The 23,119-nt window shown below is 38.1% G+C and overlaps 1 protein-coding gene across 4 annotated transcripts; it reads left to right on the top strand.

Moving 5' to 3' along the window:
• Nucleotides 1-1,751: 1,751 nt before the first annotated feature.
• LOC110774092 (protein MAINTENANCE OF PSII UNDER HIGH LIGHT 1) lies at nucleotides 1,752-7,560 on the top strand. 4 transcript variants are annotated; one of them, XM_088249305.1, is made up of 6 exons: nucleotides 1,752-2,142; nucleotides 2,922-3,056; nucleotides 4,259-5,463; nucleotides 5,627-5,890; nucleotides 6,588-6,820; nucleotides 7,179-7,560. In XM_088249305.1, exons 1-3 carry the CDS (start codon nucleotides 1,972-1,974, stop codon nucleotides 4,616-4,618), a joined length of 666 nt encoding a protein of 221 aa, XP_088105431.1. In that variant the 5' UTR covers nucleotides 1,752-1,971; the 3' UTR covers nucleotides 4,619-5,463; nucleotides 5,627-5,890; nucleotides 6,588-6,820; nucleotides 7,179-7,560. The 4 variants fall into 4 exon arrangements, with proteins under 4 accessions (XP_088105431.1, XP_088105429.1, XP_088105432.1 ...); XM_088249303.1 differs by having other exon boundaries at nucleotides 6,588-7,560; XM_088249306.1 differs by lacking the exons at nucleotides 5,627-5,890; nucleotides 6,588-6,820.
• The last annotated feature ends 15,559 nt before the right edge of the window (nucleotides 7,561-23,119 follow it).

Genomic DNA, 23,119 nt, shown 5'->3' with positions numbered 1-23,119 from the left:
CAATTATTCTGGGCTGAAATTGATTATTTGGCCCATCTCGTTGCCACTTCATGGCCCCAATAATCAAGGGGGCTAATGTTGAGGCCCAAAAAAGTCACGGTTCGACCCAAATAAATTATCGGCCCAATGCAATACCTTACCGAGAAGAAACTCGATTTGGGCACGCGAAAGTTCGTCATATGCGCTTGCACACGTGCCACGCCAAGCAAATAAGCAACATGCCACGCTACAAGCTTAAGTGGGCCCAAGCCACGCGAATGCCCGGGGCTTGCTGAGTGGGTTGTGGTATGGATGGTTACGAGCATTCATGAGGCCCATTGATGAGCCGAGAAGTGGAAGTTTTGGGCTGCTTGGGAGCCCCAAAACTCAAGCCCATTTCTTGAGCCCAAATATATGGGTGAGCATAAAAGAGAGAATGTTAGCCCACTACCTTAGACAAATAGCCCATTACTTTAGGAAGTTGGCCCATCCCCTTAGTAGGCTAACTCATCACCTTAAGAGAGCCCAAGCAAACCAAGGAAAATATCTGCCATCTCTCCAGCACTTAGCTGGAAACAAAAACAACGAGAAAACCAAAGCTACCCATGTGAGTGGACTGCTGGGAGCCTCCAGCACATGGCCAAAGACAAATCCCAACACAAGCCATCCAAAAACCAAAGGATACTTGAGCAAAACACCCTTCAAACCAGTGTACATACCCATTTCTTTCCCCCATCAGACCTGGCCATAAAAAAGAAGGAAGAAAGGAAAGGAAGGAGATGGCTGAAAATGAGAGTTTTGAGGTAGCTGCGGGAAAGGGTCTTGAGCTCCCAAAAATCCCTGATTTTGTGGGATTGGGTAGAGTGGATTTCACCAAAATAGGATGATTGAAGGGATGAGGGGAGAAAGGAAGGGAAAAACTTGGCCAAATTGGATAGAAGCCATTAGGGTTTCTTGAAAAATGGTAGTTTCCAGCGCCTATAAAAAGGGGCATTTCCTACCCATTATGACGACACACAACCAGAGAGCAAGCTTCCTCTCTTGCATGCAAAACCCAGCAATTTTCGTGCTTAGTTCATCTCCTCCCTTAGCTTTCCCCTTTGTCATGCTATTCTGACATTTGACAGAGTCACTGTCGAGCTGCCGGAAATAGCGCCCAAGCCATCTTTTCCTTTCCTTCCCTCCTTTCTCAGCCAAACCTCTTTGCAAACTCTCCATCTCCTACCTTAATACCCCCTTTTCTCCCAAGAACACTCAATTTTCTCTTCGGTGCTAAACTCATGTCAATTTTGCTCCCATGCCACAAGCTTCTCATGTTAAGCCAAGAATTTATCTGTAAGCAGCCATTCTTTTCGTTGGTGAAGGTAACCAAGGTGTTTCCTAAGGCTTTACAACCCTTTCGAAGAATTTTGGGGCCTGATCTCTGAACTCAGACTCAAGGGGCAATTTCATCCATTTTGCTATTTACGGCAGCCCAGGCCCGTAGTAGCTGCCGGAAGAAAAAAAGCCCCTACAGTATGAAATCCTTTTTCCTCTAAAAACAGGCGACTTGTAACTCAACTAATTAAGAGTATTTTTCTTTTGTATCCGAGGTCTTATGTTTGATTTCCCCTCCTTTTTAATATTATTTGAATAAATAAATAAATAAAAGGAAAAAGTAAAAATAAAAAGAATAAAAAAAAACTAAAGAAAAACAGGTTAGGCTTCTATATCAGCGTTGATGGGCCCAGCACTACCAAGACATATAAGTTTAGATGAGTTGACACGTAGCCATCTCAAAATCCACCAAACCTCCAACGCGAAGCTCGGACACCCAATCCAAAGGAGAAAAATATCATCCCTCTCTGAGCATCCCTTCTCTCTCCTCTCCACCATAAACTCCCCAACAAAATTTACTTTGCATCTGACTACTTTCTCTGAATCGTTTCCTTTAGTATCAAATCTCTGCTTTCCGTTGAGTCTATCAAGTATTTGCTCTGCTTTGCAAAAACAATGGCAACTGCAGCACAAGCTGTGATTGCAGCAAACACATTTACATGCACATTCCCTACACAAAGGAGTATCTTCTTTTCCAAAAGAGTTCAGAAAGTTAATCATCTCACAGTTAGAGCTTCCACTGAAGAAACTGACTGCAATGTTGAAGAATGTGCTCCTGACAAAGAGGTGACCTCTCTCTCTCTCTCTCTCTCTCTCTCTCTCTCTCTCTCTCTCTATTTTAGGTGTAGGTATAATATTGTTAATGGGTTTTCATCTTGATGATGATTATCTTTATATTTGATGACTTAAACTTGATAAAAAATAATAATGGGGCTAATGGGTAGCAAAATCTTTCTATTTAACCCAGAAATGTTATAGGTTTTGGGAGTAATGGGGCTAGTTGGGAATACCAGATTACAGGGTTTAATTTCGGAGTAAACAGAGGTACTAATTTAGGATTGTGTATTTCAACTTGGTCATTTTTTAGTAATTACTTCTAACTATGTTTGAGGTCTGAAGACACTAAACAAGCAAAAATAAAATGGTTGTGGGAGTAGGACGTGCAACATCTTATTTCAAAACAGTTGAGCCCCAATGTTCCAAGCTTTGATGTCCGCATCCTTCTTCAGTACACCACTGTGATCTTTCTCATGACAAAAACAAAACCTGGAATATTTTATACCCATAAACAGATTTCCAGAAAAAAACCAATTTCTTACTTCGGAAGATCATAAGGCAGAATGGGATAGAAATTTGATTGAGTCTCAATTCAATTGTTTCTTTTTCATTCTTTTTCTCTGTTGTGCAATTCTGTTTCTTCCACCCTCAATTAAGTACAGTTGGTTTTTAAGGTAATTGCCAAGTTTATCAGTAACACTATGTACAGCATAGTTAGTGGCATTAAACTTGACAGAAAATAATAACTAAATAAATATACACTGATGTTTTTCTTGTGGCATGAATAGGTTGGAAAGGTCAGCGTGGAATGGTTGGCTGTTGAGAAGACAAAAGTTTCTGGGACATTTCCACCCCGCAAACGTGGTTGGACTGGATATGTTGAGAAGGACACCGCTGGCCAGACAAACATATATTCTGTTGAGGTTAGTACTATTATGTCTTCAAAATGTGCAAGATTTTTGCATTCAATGTTGTTTTTCCCTTCTTCTTTTTTTCTTTCCTTTGATGAATGAATGCTTTATTTCTTAATTTTCAAATGTCAAAGTAACATGTGTTGTAGTTGGACAGACAGAATGATAATTATGAAGAAAACTGTAAAAATTCTATTCAGAGTTTGAGTTTAAGAGATGAACTATTAGATTTACTAGTCAGTAACAAGGATTGCCTGAGTAAACTTATCAATGTCAACAGAAAAATGTAAAACCAAAGTTGACATTTTTTTCACAAGATATTTTAATAATAGAAATACTTTCAGTTCAGAACCAAACTTCTGGATTCTGTATGTTGGAAAATTTTGAAAGTAAATTTTATTTGTACATGAGGAGATACGCATTGAGTTAACATGAATTCACTGGTACTCAAAAGTCAAAACTGATGTATTATTAGCTTATTACGCTTCTTCTTTTCAATGGCAGAAGTAGAAAGCTTTTATCATGAAAATAGTAAACATCATTCTCTTTGCCATGTTTTTTTGAACTAGTAAATAAGTCTTGCCTCAGGACATGGTGGTTTTAGTTAGAATTAAGCTGAAAATGTTGAGCAGAACACTTAATTGGCATACTTCATACGCCAAGGCACGATGTAACTCACACCGTTTTAAGCTTTCTTTGTGCCTTTATGTGTGTGTGTGTGTGTGTGTGAGAGAGAGAGAGAGAGAGAGAGAGAGAGAGAGAGAGATTCTCTATTAAGGAACTGTTGCATATCTGTATATGTCTGTGTGTGTGAGAGAGAGAGTTATGTTCCCTCTCTCTCTCTCTCTCTCTCTCTCTCCAAATGATGCACTGCTCATCCTTCTGTATAGAAACTTAAGGGGGCTGTTTGTTGCATGTTTGTTTATAACTAGTATCTAGGATTGCTTTTGAACTTGAGTTTGAAAAGCCTGTGCAATTGCAATAGGGTATGATCAATCCCTTAAATTCCATATGGAAGATTAAGTGAACCATAGAAATGTTAGACACATGTTAGTTCAGTTTGGGCACATGGCCAGTAAGAATTATTAATGCATATTGTAGCCATCTGTTACAAGGCTTGGATCTTTTGTTTCTCTCCTCTCTTCGTTGCTGTAGGCTTGAGTCTATGTTAAATTATGGTGCATTAACTCTAGTTACTTCTCTACATTCTCCAGCCTGCAGTTTATGTAGCAGAAAGTGGAATAAGTTCAGGAAGTGCAGGGTCTTCAGCTAATGGAGCGGAGAACACAGCAGCAATCGCTGCTGGGCTTGCACTCATCTCTGTAGCTGCAGCTTCATCAATACTCCTCCAAGTAGGTAAGAACCCAACTCCGGTGCAGAAGGTAGAATACTCTGGGCCATCACTTAGTTACTATATCAACAAGTTCAAGCCACAAGAGCTAATCCAAGCCTCGGTGCCAAGTGTGGTTGAATCTTCCCAGCTAGAAAGCTCTGCGCCAGAACCTTCCCAGATTCAGGTTGAATCAGAGGTTCAGCTGGAGCCTTCTGCTAACCGTGTCAGCAATATCTCTTAGGCAGTAAACTTGGTGTAATTTCTGAAGTGTAAAATTTACTAAAAGTTTTTCTTGCACTCAATGTATCTGATTAATTATTAGGATGTATGCGATGATACATCTTCAACAACAAAATTGTATATCACAATACAAAAGATGGAAACATGATTTTGTGATTGCCATTGCCATCGACTCTAGGCCTATGGTATGGGTATGGCATAGACTTAAAACTCAAACTTAATATGTCTGATTGTGTCTAATAACACAAACTCATTGACAAATTTAATGTGTCAAATGAAACAACAAAACAACTGCAAGCTACAAAGTAATATAAAGTAAGGAAAATTAGGTATTAGACATAGATAACTTTACTTATTAGTATTTAAGACATTTGATATTTTGGTTTGGGTTTTAATACCTAGAAAAGAATTGTTATTTTGGATTAGGCCAAAGAGGAAGACCAGATTTATTGACCCACCTTACATTAGTCATTAAAAAGACAATTATACCCTTTTTATTTAAAAACCTAACCCAAATTCATTAGTTTCTCATATCTCTCTCTCTCCTCTCTTCTCTCTCCCCGCGTCTTCTACCTTTCTCCTCCCCTCTGTTTCGACCGACACCGACAAAACCCCCCAGCCACTGTCACGTCGGCCACCCAGCCACCGGACCGGTCAAGTTTTGACCGGCGTCTTCTCCCTTGCTCCTCTTCTTGTTGCTGCTGCTGTTGTTGGGCTCCCAAGTAAGAAAGTGTGTGAAGCCTGAGGAGCGGCTGTGAAAGCCATGGAAAAGGGAGCATTCGGCTCAGAGAGTTCTCCAAGGACAGCATTCGGCTCGTCCAGCGGTGCCACAAGCCTGATCGCAAGGTATTAAGCTATGATTTTGTTTCATTTCTTTTTCCTATGTGTATATTTTTTCAATTCTCGTAGTGAAAGATTCTTTCCCTTCCTCTCTCTTGTTTTTCTTTTTATAGTTTAGTGATTCTACATATATCTATTTCATTCTCTCTAGTCAATCTTGGTTTTTTAGATCTCCCCTGCTTCTGGAACCCAGATCCGTACCATTTGTGCTTGGTCTCCTGATCTGATGATGAATTAGCTGAAACTGAAAAACCACACTGGTTTTTGTTTAGCAAGTTGATATTTTGAGTGAAATATTAAATAATTGGGGAGAGAGAGAGAGAGAGAGAGAGAGAGAGAGAGAGAAACACTCGATTATATGGCAATGGCATCTCTACAACGACAAGTATTGCATTGGGATTCAATCTAAAAACTTGTTTGACTCATTTTCCATGTAAGTAACTCACAAACTTTCATTTCAGTTATCCCTTGAGCTTGTAAAATGTGCATGTCTTCTCAGCACTGTCTTTGTCCTCTTTAACTAAACAAAAAATATTTTATTGCTTGTCAAATGTGGAAGCTCATAGGAAAGTTATGAGAATGTTAAAGCTGAGGTTTTGAACTAAATTACTATTTGACTACTATAATTCTCCAGAGGGTTCAAGTCGAGGACTGAAAATCCTCAACTAGAAATAGATGCACAACTTTATAATTTGTTGTTGTCATGTTGACTCGTTTGGATGTTGAATAGGAATTTCATAAATTCTGCAAATCATGCACGAAATACACTCTATTTGTGACTTTTTTATGCCTGGCAGAGATACATCGGAGGTTTTGGCCCGTAATCTATAGGTTGTTGGTTATTGAGTTGTTAAGCTAGTGTTGATTTGATTCCCTTCTCTTTGTACTTGTGGAGTTTGCTGTCTAAATTATTTAGTTTGCAGCAATGCATATTTCAATTTTGTTTTGTTTCTAGCTATATTTTCAATTTCGTCCTGGAAACTTGAGATCATATTGCAGTTCTTAGGATAGAGATGCTTGTTGTTTATGACATAATCTTATTGCGTAGTGCTTCTTTTGGTTTTGTTGAGTTTCTAGCAAAAACTCCTCTACCCAAGTTCTAACATTGTGCTCATTTTTCTTTCTTGCAGTTGCTCAGGACTTCTTAGATTATAGAGATTCGTCGTTTGAAGGCTTCTTAGTTTTATATGGTTTTTACAAGGCCTTCAACCTCACCAATTTGAAGAGTATAGGCTGCCCAGATGAGGAATTGGGTGGGCAAGAGAATATGGAAACTGCATTGCAGAAAATGGAAACTGCAATGCAGAAAACGGAATGTGCAATGCAAAAAGCAGAAACATAAATAACCTATTTTACATTCTAGGTGGTTTTCGGTCTGATTCCCTCTCTCCCAACATGTTTTGAATAAAAAAAACTATTGTTTTGTTTTGTTTAACTTTAGAGCTGAGCATTTTTGCCCAGGCTCAGCATCGCAGTTTTTGTTTATGCATCGCAGTTTCTGTTTCTGCATCGCAGTTTTTGTTGCAGTTTTTGTGTGAATATGTGGTGAAATGATTTTTTTTTAATTTTTAGAACCGTTGATCGTTTATATAAATATTGTTTAATTGAATAAATATTACAAAATCAAGTTTGGTGTAGTGGTTTGTGAGTGAGCCCTCTTCCTTTGAGGGTCAAGGTTCGAGTCCCTTTAATGACACAAAATCTTATTTTTTTTTAAAAAGTGAATAAGGGGAACGGAGTTGGTCCCATGCAGACGGTGGCAGGCCGGCGATGGGTGGTTGCTGGCTGGCAGCGCTGGAGTCCAGCGATGGTAGGTGGCCGACGGCGATAGGTGGCCGGCGGCGGCGGCGGCTGGCCGGAGGCGGGCGGTGGCGGCTGGCCGGAGGTGGCAGGTGGCTGGCCGGCGGTGGTGGTTGGGTGGATGTGGACATGTGGCATAGTATGCTTGCCTTAGAAGGAGTGGCATTGTGTGTAATTTTGATATTTTTTAATGATATTTTTGTAAATTAGGTACCACATTTTGGTCTTTGGCCTTATGCTAATTAGATGAAATTGTATTTCTATCTTCCAAATTAGTAAACTATATTGTGGTTTAAAACTAAAGCTCCCTATAAAATATGACAAAATAAAACATCTTATAATGTGGGAAAGAAAAATGATTTATTTTTATTTTTATTTTTTTTAAGAAGATAAAGCCACAAAAACTGAATAACAAAGAAAATAAACAACACTCAACAAAGAGAAGACGAAGAAATAAGGGGCATAAATTGAAACAAGAAAATAAAAAGAACATAAAACACCAATGACTAAGCAAAGTATCATAACAAAACTCGCCCTTCGTATTGTTTACCAGTTTTGTTGTTGTACTTGTACTGGTTAGGTAAAGTTCCTCATTGACCTAGAGACCATTCGTGGTCAATAAGTCAACTTTCTTTTATGTTTGAGCGTGCCACTATTAGCGGTTAAAAACCCTAACATACTTGAAAGATGTAATAACTTGTGCCCCAAGCTATTGATTTTTAACAAATGATTGTGAATTCGGGTAAGGAATATCTCCCAAGTAAGTTCTTTTTCTGCCTCAAACGGGTGAGGACTTTATAATTTATTTCAATAAAAACTGGGAAGTAAAGCAAAATACACGTATTTGAAAAATGAAACAAACAAGTTCAAGGAGAACTGCTTGAATTGTAAAGCTTAATAAGGATTGCCAATTCTTGAGAGGTCTCAAAGATTTGGACTTTCATTTCCTGTAGGAATCACCTTGCAGAATTGACTTATGATCAGGCTGGACTGGACTTCTTGTGGCTGGAGTGAATCTACTTGCACTAGAATTGCACGTCAGTATACCGTCAACAAATGAAAATTAGTTGGAAATCGATACAAATTATTGTATTGGTAGAGCTATAATCAGTTTAAGCCATGGAGAGGCTTGGAAAGTGAGCGGAACTGCGAGTTTGCACTTGTTCTACTTGATGTGGAAACTATCTGCATTAGATTAAGACAACATGATGTCTTTGAGTAATTTGTTGAGGTTTTCATATACTAAAACACATGAGTTCTTCCTGCTTCAACTTACTGAACCAAATTTGTAAGAGAAATTAATCTCTTTGAGTTCTGCTTGATTCGTCTGTTCTTAACCGCATTTGCAACAAGAGAAACCTCGTTTTCTTCTTAATTGTCTGAGCTTCTTCTGAGCTGGACTGATTCTATGAGCTTGATTTCTTGTGCTTCTTCTAAGCTAGACTGCTTTTGTAAGCTTGATTGCTTGTGCTTCTTCTGAGCTGGATTGCTTTTGTAAGCTTGATTGTTGGTGCTTCTTTTGAGCTGGATTGCTTCAAAGAAAAGATTGTTTGCTTGCTTTTGGGCTTGAAGGTTTTGAAGATCATATGATCTTTGGTGTTTATTAGTTTGACTGATTGTGTTTGATTTAGAGATTGATTTGGGAGTTTGGTTGTTTGTTTGATTGTTTTGTTGTGTTTTTAGTTCAAGTGCTCTTATATTTATAAGAGAATGTATCATGATGCCTCGTGGATATTTGAAGAATAACAACTGGAGAGTATTACTCCACTGATCACTAACAGATAAGTGATTAGGAAGTAATAATTCTCTTGGTTTGGACTAATCTTCTTCAATGCCAAAAGTAACAAAGATCAGCCGCCAACTATGGTGATCAGTTTGGGCTCTTTGTCAATTAATTTCCCCTACATGCCTCATGTCCGTTCTTTGTAAATTGGATTGTAGTGAACCAAGGATCAATAACCATACTTCTTTATCTTTGAATACATGATTATCCTACTAATGAAACCACATAGGTGTCAATAGAAGCAACACAACCTATATTTTGGAAGCAAATAACTATGGCTTTTTACTAAAGCAAGTCTGACTTCACCTTTCTAACTTCAAGCTTCTAATTTGATTTTGAGCTAGTCACCAACGTAGTGATTAATTCCCATTAAATCAATTAATTTTGAGTCTTGGGATTAAATCACCATTGGTGGTAATTAATTTCCAATTTGTCAAAATAACTTTGGGTAATTGATTTAATTTTACCCCACCCATTTTTGAATAGTATGGGCTATTCTCCATTTTTTGCAAATAAAGCTCATACACTGTTTGTAGAGAAAACCCGATAGTCAATTAGGTTGGCGCACAAAATCTAGGCCCAAACAACGCCACCTAAGTCTGAATTGTTTTGTTAAAAACGGTTTTCAGACTTAATGATAAACCCATTTAATGATGCGTGTCATTTTGTTCCGTTGCTTTAGCCCACTTCTATTCATTGATTGGATGTTTTGGGAAAGTGGGGATTAACGGCTAGTTAATTATGGGCAAATCTTCTCCTCACACAATCTCATTCCTTAAGATTATAAAACTGATTTCTTCACTGTTTGAAGAAATCATCAAACCTAACTTCTTTAAACTCTCGATTAATCCCAAAATTTCTCGACTTTCTTGAAAATTTTCGAACCTCTCCTCAATTTTGCCTGAAAATTTACGATGACCTCCCCAAAGACTCGTGTTGGAAGCTCTTCTTCTTCATTCCCTCCTCCTTATATCCCAGGCGAAGGTGTCGACAAACATGCTATTGAGATTAGAAGCAAGCTTCATCCATATTCTAAGAAGAATTTGGATGAAAATATCCTTAATTTACTTGGAAATGCTCTCGTTTGGGGTCTTGTCTGGTTTGGGAAAGTTCATGAGGATATGGCCAAGCTTTTTAAGGAAGATGTCGAAGTTCCACTCTGCTATCGTAATCCTTCTCTAACATTTCATTCCTAGGTCAATAAGAACTTGAGCTGATCATACCCTTCCAGTGAACTGAGGAATAGCTCTGTGAAGTGGTCAAACTGGATTGACCAACTCTCTCCAAGGTATGAAAGCCACCGGAAGAAAACTGGTATTTATGACGCTTTAATTATGTCCAAGCACTCAATTAATAGAGATGAAAACCTAATAGCTGTTGCTATGAGTTTTTGGAATTCTTTTATAAATACTTTCGACTTCCGTGTTGGTCCTAATGTCTCCAATCCTACTGAATATGGCTCAAATATTTGGCTTCAGGCCACATGGAAGACCAATTGAGGCACTTGGGGATTATCACAGAAGAAAGAATGGTGAAAGAGTAGCTAAGAAGTTTAAGCATTCCTACTGGAGATATCAACCAAAACTGCTCCTTTTCCAATTATTTGAAGAAGTTCAGTAATGAGAAGGATAAAGATCAACAACACATGTTGTTCATGTTGTATTTGCTAAACAAGTTTGTCTTTCCAAACTGATCTTCAGCAGTTCTGCTTGAGTATAGGCACCTAGCAGAGGCACTGCACAATCACATAGATGTTGGTCTTGGACCAACAGTTTTGGTCCACCTATACAAGAATTTGCATAGTGTCACTATGGACAATCCTCTGAATATTGGAGCCCCTGGAGCATTCTGGATGACACAGATTTGGCTGCAAGTGTATTTTCAAGAATTGAGGTTTCCAGATGTAGTTCTGCCTGAAGATCAAGTGATGGCTCTTCATCTCATGTCAGCAGAAGTGCCAAAACGATCCATTGAAGAATATCTGATTTTCATTGGCTATTTCCGTGGAATCTAGATTCTCAATTTCTTCTCCGGGATGGTCTGCCAAGAAATCTGCTACAACTTGACCTTTGATGGCTTTCTGAGGAACATAATGAAAATCAAATTTTGACAGAGCCAGAGTCCACTTGCCAATTTTGCCTCTCAACATTGGTCTTGTCAACATGTATTTGATCAAGTTTGTCTTGGCAAATATATAGATGGTGAAAGGTAGCATATAATGTCTGAGCTTAACAGCAGTAAAGTATAAAGCTAGAATAACCTTTCAATTGCAGAACATCTTCTTTAAACTTCAGTTAGAGTTATGCTCAGATAACAAACTATATGCTCCTTCCCTTCCTTGTTATCTTGAACTAAAAGACTTCCAATAGACACTTCTGAAGACGAAATGTATAATTTGAGTGGCATGCCTTTCTTTGGTGGGGACAGAACTGGGGAATTTGATAGATAATGTTTGATCTCATCAAAAGCCTTTTGATGATGTTCTTCCCACTTGAAAACCTGTTCCTATTTCAATTTTAACAAGGATGAAAAAGGATGGATCTTCCCTGCAGAATTAGATATAAATCTCCTAAGAAAGTTGATTTTTCCAAGGAGACTTTTTAGATCCTTCTTGTTTCGAGGTGGCAAAGCTTTAATACCTCTTTGATGAACTAAGAAACCTAGAAAATTCCATGCTCGAACCCCAAAGACACACTTCTTGGGATTCATCTTTAATTTGTGCTACCTTATTCATAGAAAAGCTTTCTTTAAATCAGCCACATGATTTGGTCTTTCTAGGGATTTGATCACCACATCATCAATATATACTTCTAAGAAATCGAATATAGAATTCATGACTCTTTGATAGGTAGCACCTGCATTCTTTAATCTAAATGGCATCACAACATATTCAAAAGCACCTACATGTCCTGGACACATGAAAGCAGTCTTGTGTATATCTTCTTCTACCACCATTATTTGGTTGTAGCCTGCATTTCCATCCATGAATGACAGATTTGATTTTGAGCAGCTCCATCTACCAACATATATGACATTGACATAGGGTACTCATCTTTTGGAGTTGCTTCATTCAAGTTTCTTTTGAGAACTGGGACAACACCCATTCAATACAAATGGCAGGGCTAATAAGACCTGATTTGACTAGTCTTTTTATCTCTTTTTCAATCTTCAATTCTGTCTTAATAGACATCCTTCTTCTAGCCTATTTGACTAGTAGATAGCCTTATTTTATGGGCAGCTTGTGTTCCACCAAACTTCTATCCAGCACTGGCATTTCATGATAATGACATGCAAAACAATCTTTGAAATCAAGCAGAAGTGCAATCTCAGTTTTTAGAGGCTCTTCTAGCAATTCACTAATAAAAGTAGGTCTGGGAGCGCCCTTCGCCCCTAAGTCTATTTCATGTAGAGGATCTTCTACTTCTAACAAGGAATCATCTAGTGATGCTGTGCAAATTCCAAAACTTCCTCTTGTAATTCCTCTTCTTCTTCTAATATACCTTCATGCATGAATTCTGCCATATTAATGGTTGAATCCTGTAATAAAAGTCTCTTTTCTGCCCAATATATCAACAATCTATTTGTAATAGATCTGATTGTTACTGCTCGATCCTTTTCTTCATGGGTTGTAATATACATAAGAAGTTTGGAGGTTTAACAGGATAGGTCTATTCCATTCCTCAAGAGAACATCATAAACCTTCTTCAATGAGGTTTTGGGTTGTGACACCAAGAGGGCGGTCATTCTAGTTAACTCCAAAGAAAGTAAAAGGACCAAGATCATCATGATAATACATGGCTTCAAAACATAAAGCAGATGGTAGAAATGGTTGTAGATCGGCCTCAACTATCTCCACGAAACCTACTTCATGCCAAAAAGCTAATTATTGATATAGAGTGTTGTTAATATTATGTTAACTCGCAATTGTACAGGGCAATTAGTAGTATAGCAAGACAAGTACGAGGTCGTACCCACGAAGACTGAGAAGTTAAAACTAGTTATGTACTTAGATTACCAAATTCAAGAAAGTAGGAGGTTATGTCTAAAACAGAATTTAAAGCAAGAGTGGTTGTGATTGTTGAACAAAAGAAGCAAAATGAAATTGCAAACAAAAACAAGTAAACAAATGTAACAAAGAGTGATTTTAAGAGATGGAAAACAGATTTGGGGACTAGGGCATTCGAATCACCATAACAATTCAATTCTGGGTTATAAGGAGTCAAGTAACAAGTCTAATTCATATTCAAAGATTGATTCTAGCTAAAGTATGATTAGGCCATGGTGTCTGGTTCTAATCTTGTGTTCCTAATTCCCTAATTTGATCATTTGTTGTCTAACCTAAAATTAAGCATTAGGAACCCATTAAGCATAAAAGAATATTTTAAACAACCAAGCATGTATCTAATCCCTGTTGTCGAATGTCCATACATACTCTTCCTATTCACAGTTCAGTTCGAATTAAAGCATGGTGTGTACTCTTAATTCAAACCAAGATAGCTAACATACAAGTTCTAATGGTGATCAATCATTCAAACAAGCATATTAACTGATAAGCACAATGAATAAGAACATGAATCATGAATCCAACTTGAAACTCCAAACTTGAAACTTATAAACCCAGAATATTCATGTTAGGTTACATCGAAGCCCTAGTTATGAAATTAGCTGCTCATAATAGAAAAGAAACTTAGATGGAAATGAGAAAACATAAGAAATGCAATAAGAGTAGAAAAACCCCTTTTCTGAAGTTCTTATGGTGTCCAAGACTTCTTCAAGTGCTTCTCCACGTTTAATGCTTCTCCAAGAGCTTCCCCACGTCTAGAATGATGTATGACAGCGCTGTCATAGGTGATTTGGGATGAGTTTGGGTGAGTGGTGATGGCTAAGAAAGAGGAAATTCGTAGGGAAATGGAAGGGAGGTTTTCTGGAGCTGTTTTGGTGATTTTGGGGCAGTTTAGAGTATTGGGTTGATTGCTGGAGTGTTTGGGGTTGTGGGAATGTATGAGGATGATTTCTGGATGTGTTGATGGAATGATGGAAGTGTGGAGGATGGTTGAAGTGAATTTTGTAGCTTGAAGACTTCTCTATTTATAGGGCTAAGAGGGAGGAACATCATGATGAAATCCAACACCACCATTCCTCCTTTAATACAATCCATAACTCCCACTTTATCTTGTCTATGTTAGTGTGGTTGGAATCAATCTCATCCCATACTTCTTTTGCTGTACCTCAAGCTCTCTTCACATGGGTGTTCAAAGGTGTTCAATTGTGGCTGCCTTTTGCTGCCAACCCATGTGGGTTTTCTTTTGGTTGCTGGAAATAAAAGATTCTTCTGAACTAGGCTTGGTGTAGGAAGGCCTGAGGTTTCAATATGTATCCAATGGGGCTCAAATTTGGATATGTCATAATAGACACCCATTGGAACAACTTGTATGAAGAATGCATTCCCATCTGAGTAGTACAAGTGTACGTTTTGGGTCTTGCAAGTTGACTGCCGAAAATAGACTGGAATGTATGATGTGCATTTTGATGGGCCCACGGATTGGGCTTGACTTCATCAATTGATACGTTTTAGCAGTCCATATTTCAGTTCCGAATCTCTTCTTTCCAACCACATATTAATTGGGCCAATACAAGTTGGGAGGAGGAAGTTAAGGCCGAAACAAATTGCTAACTCAGTCTGCTCGTTTTTGCACCATTTTGCATCTTTTCCTATTCAAAGCCACCATTGCTACCTAAGGCCCAATGAACTGAATGATAAACAGAAAAGGGATTAAAAGAACAAGTTTAACTCAATAACATAACTAAATCATAAGCTAGAGGGGTACAAAATGATATGCAATTATGAACTGATCATAGAGTAGAAGGAACACATAAACTTTGGTAAATCTAGTCCCTCCCAAGCAGTGCATTATAAGTGGTGGATGTGCTATCCATCACAAAGAAAGCAAACTTGAGTTTCTTGGATCCAACAATGACATCCACATCAAGTATCCCATTAGTTTTGGTAATGCCCCCAGAGAAAGTAGTGACAGTTAGGCGAGTTGGGATCAGATCTTTCTCTATTCTACTAAGTTTGGCTAGCATCTTGTATGGAAGTAAATTAATTGATGCACCTCCATCCACCATCACCTTGGGAATTGGAACTCCACCGAAATTTGCAGTAATGAATAAACACTACAAGAAAATAGGCCTTAGTTGACACTTTATAGTTGACGTTTATTGAAAAACCATCAAGTATTCTACTAAACGTTGACGCTTTTAAAAAAATGTCAACTAAAGCCCTTCATACATGACGCTTATTAAAAACCATCAAGAAAAAACCCTTTATAGCTGACACTTCTTAAAACCCGTCAACGAAAAATCCTTTATACTTGACACTTTTTAAAAACCATCCAGGAAAGGCCCACTATACTGGACACTTCTTAAAAACCCAAAAGAAAATAGGGGGGGTTAAAGTGGTACCATGCACCTCCCACACCTGATTGGACTCCAAAAGTTTGAAGACTCATCCAAAACCAACTCACGGACCCCAACTCTCTCCCTCACAATCCTCTCAGCCTATCTCCTTCTTTTGTTTCCTAACCCTAGCCGCAACATTCCTCCCTCTCATCATTTGTCTCTCTGCTCTATCTCTCGTCATCTGTTTGTCTCTCTCTGCTCTACCTATCACTCTCTTCATCTATTAGTCTCTAACTCTCGTTTTCATATCTCTGCAATTTTTTATTATAGAGAAATCTCTGTGAAAATTAGAAGAATTAACTGGATACAAAGATGGTGAACACTGAAGCAGCTCGAAACGTCGTCGGCATCATTGGTACGTGGTGCCTTCGATTTGTTCTCTTTCTCTCTACAACAAATTTGTTGGTTGCGCAAATCTCACAGCCTGGAGCTCCGGGCCGAGGGGATGTGCGTTAACACGTGACTTCCTTCTTTTGGATACGGTTCGGTTGTGCGCGGGCGTGCCAGCACGGTCTACCGTGCGTCGAGATGGTGATGTGGATGAAAATGGTTGAGTGGTGCGCCTGTTTGGGTTTGACTTCTAATCGAACGATTGTGGCCGAGAGAGGAACTGATATCGGCCGTCAGGTTCACGGCCTGAGCTACAAGGCCGTTTAATGGTGGTGTTGATGGTGGATTTTGGGCGTTGCTCCGGCACGCTCAGGGAGCGACGGTCGTATGATATATGGGATGGATGAAAGCGTAACAGAGATGGTGCTTCGGCGCCTTGAAAATCAAGGGTCGTATGATATATTGATGAATGAATTTTTCTTATAAACAAACACTACTCCTAGGAAAGCAAGTAAAGGTATTGAAAGTGCATTACAGGAAAATATAATTTGCTTCGTGGGAGGCTTTTGTTTGGTGTTTGATCCTTTTGAATGTAGCTTGAACTTGGTATTTATAGGAGGAGCTCTTGGAGGAGTAATCGAGGCTGAAAATCTGCATGGTGGAGCCTGATCAAAGCAAGTGGGTAGTGTTGTGTAGATACAGCTGCACCAAAATGGATTCAGTTGCATCCTCAACTTGTGATACTCGCAAGTGCACGAGCCGTTCGGTAGTATAGCGTATGTAAGTGCGAGGTCGATCCCACGAGGATTGGTGATTGAATGATTCAATTCATTTTCCCTACACAAAACAGAAATGAAAAAGAAAGGAAATAAATAAAACAAGGAAGAAAGAAATAACTAACTCAAGCAGATAAATTCCCAAGTTCAATTAGATTAACGGATTGATTCTAGCTAAAGTATGATTAAGCCATGGTGTTTGGTCATAATCTTGTGTTCCTAATTCCCTAATTTGATCATTTGTTGTCTAACCTAAAATTAAGCATTAGGAACCCATTAAGCATAGAAGAACAATTTAAACAACCAAGCATGTATCTAATCCCTGTTGTCGAATGTCCATACATACTCTTCCTATTCATAGTTCAATTCGAATTAAAGCATGGTGTCTACTCTTAATTCAAACCAAGATAGCTAACATGCAAGCCTAAATGGTGATCAATCATTCAAACTAGCATATTAACTTATAAGCATAATGAATAAGAACAAAAATCATAATTGAAACTTGGAAACTAATCAAACTTGAAACTAAAGAAAAGAATTTACATAACAATGAAAATTAAGTAGAACTTGGAAAAACTTAAGGAGAATTTCAGCACAAAGATCTCATTATAACAATTGAAAACTAGAAAGAGAAACTAAGAGAATTTGAGGGAGAGAAGGGAAGGGAGCTCTAGAGAAGTGTTTGAGAGCTCCCCCCCCTTGGGGTGTTATTACAAGCTTAGAGAACTTCCCTATTTATAGGCCTAGGGGAAGTGAAAATCAGAATTCAATAAGACTAATGCATACAACACTTGAATTATAAAATCTGAAATGGTTGATGCACTTGTATTAGAAAATCTGAAATGGGTGATGCACTTGTATTAGAAAATCTTGAATTGGTTGATGCACTTCAACACTAAATCCCACCAGCAGCCCTAGCTCATCTTCATGTCACCATGACCAAGCTTCCAACCAGAAATGATAGCTCATACCTAGCTCACCATGACCAAGCATCCAACCAGCACATGCTGAGGTCAGCATGACCAGCAACTTCAAGGGCTTACAACTTGGGCTTCTCTTAATCAAATTAGGACTTTAAGCACTCTAAATTGAAGTTCAGAATGTCTTCTTTCCAGCCATATGTTATTTGGGCCAATCCAAGGTCGGAGGAAGAAGTTAAGGCCGAAACAAATTGCTAACTCATTTTCCACGCTGATAAGATCCATCCTGAGCATGGTTCTGTGTTTGCTAGGTAACGGACTCCAGATTTATCCAATGGGGCTGAATTTTGGATATGTTATAGTACACACCAATTGGAGCAACTTTCATGAAGAATGTGGCCTCATCCGAGCTATGTAGGTTGCTGAAACAAAGCTTGCAATATGACCTACGGAACTGGACTGGCAGGGGGCTGTAGCCATAATGAATTTGTCTTTAAGCTCTTCATCAATTCATCCAAATTAGGCCTTAACATGCTTGAATTGCATGAATTATGTTCTCCAAAGCCATCATTGTTACCTAAAGCTCAATTAACTGAAAGATAAACACAAAAAGGATTAAAAGCACAAGTTTAACTCAAAAACATAACCAAATCATAAGCTAGAAGGGTAAGAAATAATATACAATTATGAACCGATCAAATACCCCCAAACCTAGATTTTGCTAGTCCTCGAGCAAAACAACACAAAACAAAGTTAAAAACAAAACTAGAAGTTAACTAAACCACTTTCGTAGGTAACTCGATTGCATTTAGCATATGCAACAAGCCTTTAAACCTCTAGGCATCCCTAGTAGGAGGAGTTGTGTCTCCTGAGGGTTTAACAGATACGATACCCACAAACGTTTTACTGACTCTGTAAAACAAAGTAATTAGAAAACTTAAAGATTGTTAGTCCTTAAGCAAAACCAAAAACAAAAACAAACACAAAAACACAAAGAACTTAAAACAATTTTTCCGAACATTTTCTGAAGAGAAATGACTCATGCACATGACTTAAACGTTTTAACAATAAAAGCTCAATTTTTAGACATTATTTACAAAGCGGCAAAGTTCTAAACACAATATGCTCAAAGTGTAGTAGTGTGATAGCCAAATGCAACAAATTCCCCAATCTTAGTTTTCACACAATTTCAAAAATCATACAAAGCATAAGTTCAACTTCAAATCTCACCAAAGTTGTCCTCTCACAAATGAATCACTCAGAAGAGGGCTATAATGCACACTCAGTTATAAACATGAGAATAGAGTTAAACCATAAGGGACTTAACTCGCAATAGAAATATGAAGAACTTGCATTAATATGATCTCAAGAAGGATGTCAAACACTTAAAAGTAGAAAAATGAATGCAATTCAACCACATGACATTTAAGATCAATTTAGGTCTTTAACATGGGTTGTAATGGGGCCAAGGGTGTAAGGTGAGTAAGAAATGAAGGATATGGATAATACAAAGTCCAAGGAACTCGCAATGCAAGAGCATAAAATAATTGTTTACAAGACTTCGAATCATCACGATTAGATTTTTTTCTTTTACCTGATCAAAACTCCTTATACCCTTCATTTACATTGATTCACTCCTTTCCTGAACAACCACCAATTTATTTTGAAGGCCCAAAAATGAAATTTCATTCAACCACCACTTAATCACAACTTTTCTCTTTTCTTTCACCAATTGTGTGATTTTTTTTTTTCTTCGAAATTCCCAAACTTAGTATGAAAAACACATCCCAATTAAAGCTCATGAGTTCTTTAGAAAGGTAAATATTTGTTTTTCAGGCTAAGGCGAGGAAATATAATTGGTTAAATGAAAGAAAAGGTTTACATGTAGGCTCAAAATGGTTAACAATGGAAAATCATGCTTAAGCATGCATAAGGTTAGCTTGAAAGGCACAAACGATCCAAAGAGGGCCTTAATATCACTTCTTAAATGTCGTGAAGTCAAATTGCATAAGAATGAATGACTTTTAAGTGTTCAACCAAATCAATAAATAATGAGATCAAACAACAACTTTGATGACAAGAAAATAAGAGTATGTATATAACACTCATGAATTGAAGTACAAGGCTCAAAAGCTCACTTTATATGGTTATATAAGTCTAATTTGTGCTTGATACAATTCTTTGGGTCATGCAAATCCTTTAATTGGAAAATTATGAAACAAATGGCAAGTGTAAAGAAGGTTTCAAACATATCATGCTAGAACAATGCCAAATTTTTTTTTATTTTTTAATAAAGAAAAAAAAACACTAAAATAAAATGAAATCCAATTTTTATTTAAGTCATGCAAACATTTATCACTATCTCATCATAAGTGTTCGGAAAGTGACTCAAAACAAAAACAAAATAAAACAATACTTAAAATAAAAACAAGCAAAAAAATAAATAATTTTTTTTTTTTCAATTATTATTTTTTTTAATTTTAAGAAAAACCAAATTTACTTGCTAAACTCCAATACCCCCAAACCTAGAAATGAACATTGTCCTCAATGTTTAAAAATTAGCCACAACCAATGTCATAACAACAAATGAAGGGTATTAAAGCAAATAAAAATCACAAAACATACAAAAATAAAATAAAACAATTACAAAATAAAAATTACAAAACAAACAATCAAATAAAATAAAATAAAATAAATAAATAAAAAAACACGAAACAGTAAAACACTCAAAACAGTAAGCCCTAACAGATAGTCTTACACAAACTGAAACCCAAACAATTGAAAGCCCAACCCAAAATGAAATTAACCCAACAACGGTAAAACCCGACCCAACATGAAATCTGAAGCCCACACGTTTAAATTTAATTTTTTTCTTAAAAAGATAAAACGTGAATTATGAGCGCAAAGCGGGATTTCTAAAAAGAGGGAATGTGGTCCCTGATGTCGTTTCATGGATAGTCACGGGCAGAAAGCAGGAGCCACGTGTCGACGCATAGAGGCGCCGCAGATCCACAAGCGAAAATTACGGGCTCATGGAAAGGCGCGACAACTTTGCTGAACGCGTCCGTTCAGACAAAGCAAGTCGTGACAAATGTGTTGGAAACGGTTGGAAAGTGAGAAGGTTGTGGGACTCGAGGAACGCTGGATATTCAGAAAACGCTTAGACGCTGCAACGGCTAGGGTTTGTTTGTCAAAGACTACATCTATAAGAAGGAAAAAGAAGGGAAAAAAACAAAAAACAAAAAACACACAAACTCAGAAACACAAAAGAGAAAAGAAGAAAAAAGTGAGAAATCAAATGGCCTCTTCCTACCCATTTTCGTTGGATCTCAACCTAGCTCCACCGACTCAAACACGGGGCCAAGCAGCAGCACCAGTATGGATGCCCTACTTTGGCTCCTCCCGGGGGCCTGTGTCTGTCAATGACTCAATACTCCTAGACAACGATGTTGCTATTGGAGTTGGCAGAAATTTAGTGACTCCCAAAGATATACATGTGTTCGGGACAAGGGATGACAACCGAGTCACGAGTGATGCCCTGGCACTGAGCGTGCAGAGTACAGCATGTGTTGCAAGTTTGGGTCATCGCCTACTTGCGAAGTCCCATGAGGTAGAGGTGCTGAAAGCTCAGTTGGCGGCGGAGCGAAGTATGGTTGAAGATTGTCAAAGTGCTATAAAGAGCTTAAAAAGGGAGAGGTCAAGGATAGTGGAGGTGAATCGACACCAGCTAGAAGTATTGCGGGACGAGAATAAAAACCTATCAAAGATGGTAGAGTTGTATTCTCGCGACATGCGAAAGCAGCTGGAGGACCTAGACCGACCGGGTAAACGCAAGCAAGCAGATCGCGAGAGTAGTTACGCTCAAGCTAAGATTGCGATCTTTGGGAGCTCAAGTGATGAGCCCCAAGAGGCTGTGCGTGAAGCCCCGGAAGAGGACAGCCAGAGGGCCAAACTCAAAGCTCCTATGGTCGAGACACCGAAGGCCAAGAAGAAATGATTTCAGTTTTTATTTAATTTCAAAGTGTATGTGTGTTTTTTTTTTCTTTTAATTGGGAAATAAAAACGTTAGCTATCTCAAAGAAACGATCGACCCTAAATTTAAAGAACGACAATCAAACAAAAACACGAAGACCCAAACAAGATTTTTTTTATTTTTTATTTTTAGTTAAGTAAATACACAAATAACTGCTTCTTCTTTTAAGAGAAAAACTTAAGGATGACCAGTTAAGGGCCTCAGAAAACACAGCCAGGGGTTCCGGGAAGGGTGGAGGGGTCACAATGGTCCCGCTTAAAACCCTAACTTCTTAGACACCGAAGGTGTCGCCTTAAAGAACTCCTAGACACTGTATAGACTGCGGTTGCTCACTGGAGTTACCAAAAATTTAGCTCCTTCAAAGAATATCCTATGAGTTTTAAATTATACTACCTAATTAAATAAAAAATAAAATAAATAAATAAATAAATAAACTGAAATAAACACGCAATTCAAACAAGAATTTAAAAGAAGAGTTGGGATTCTTGCACCAGGTGTCCAAGACGCATCTTTAATTTTGTCTCTTCTTCCAACTACATTATTAAGAAACCTGTCAAACAAGAAGAAAATAATTGAAAATAAAATAAAATAAAATAAAATAAAATAAAAACTGAAAAAGCAAAAACACAAACATCAGAAAACAGGGAGGCAAAAGTAAGTGAAAGTGTAGACATGCTCCCTTTTAAAAAAAAACGTGCTCGCAATTTGCGCCAGAAATGAAGGGATCCGAGAGAAAAGAGCACAGGATAGCACCCTCGAGATCCGAAGTGCTTTCGGCTCCCTCATCTGCATAAGTCTATTTAAACTCATCTCGGTGAAGTAGAAGAGCACCCCGCATTTCTTCCTGCAAATTTAGAGAAAACATCAAAAAATCCAAAAACAAAACAATGGCATCCTCATGCACTCACCTTGATGATCTTAGCCTTGAACTGTCCCTTGCACCACCGAATGCGCAGATAAGGGCTCCTCAAAACCATGTCTTCCCAAACTCCACATATCATCACGGTACGGCCTCAAACTTTGCTGAGGTAATACCGAACTTTTATGAGGCAATGCCGAACAAAGCAGCGCTGCTTGGAGGCATGATTGGCAGCAAGCTCACACCGACAGATCATCTGCATGTGGCACAGAGGTCTGACAAAGCAGCGGTGGAGGAGTCCAATAATTTAACTGTTCTCCATGCGGTCTCGGCTACCAATTTGGGTATGCGATTGCTGGCGAGAACACGGGAGTGTGCCGCGATGAGCGAGGAAATAACTTCCTTGAAGGCTATGGTGGCGGACTTGCAGAAGCGGCTCTACTGTGCCAATCAGCACGTGGAAGCACTGCAGAGAAAAAATGAGGACCATGTGGAGCTGTTGCAGATTCTGCAAGTAAGAGACAATAGAGGCATGCCATGAAGATGAAGATGAAGATGAAGAAGTTGTTTTTATTTTTAATTTACTTGAATGTTTTTTTTGTTTTTTGTTTTTTTTGTTTTTTTTTTTGTTTTACTTTTTTTTTTCTTTGTTTGTAATGTTTGAAATGAAATAAAAATGTGTTTTTAACACTCAGAAAT

This window comes from Prunus avium, chromosome 2, assembly GCF_965620075.1.
Source record: "Prunus avium chromosome 2, drPruAviu1.hap1.1, whole genome shotgun sequence".
Classification (NCBI taxonomy): Eukaryota; Viridiplantae; Streptophyta; class Magnoliopsida; order Rosales; family Rosaceae; genus Prunus; species Prunus avium.
The sequence above is the reverse complement of the archived record's forward strand: the minus strand, read 5'-3'. Positions and strand labels throughout refer to the sequence as shown.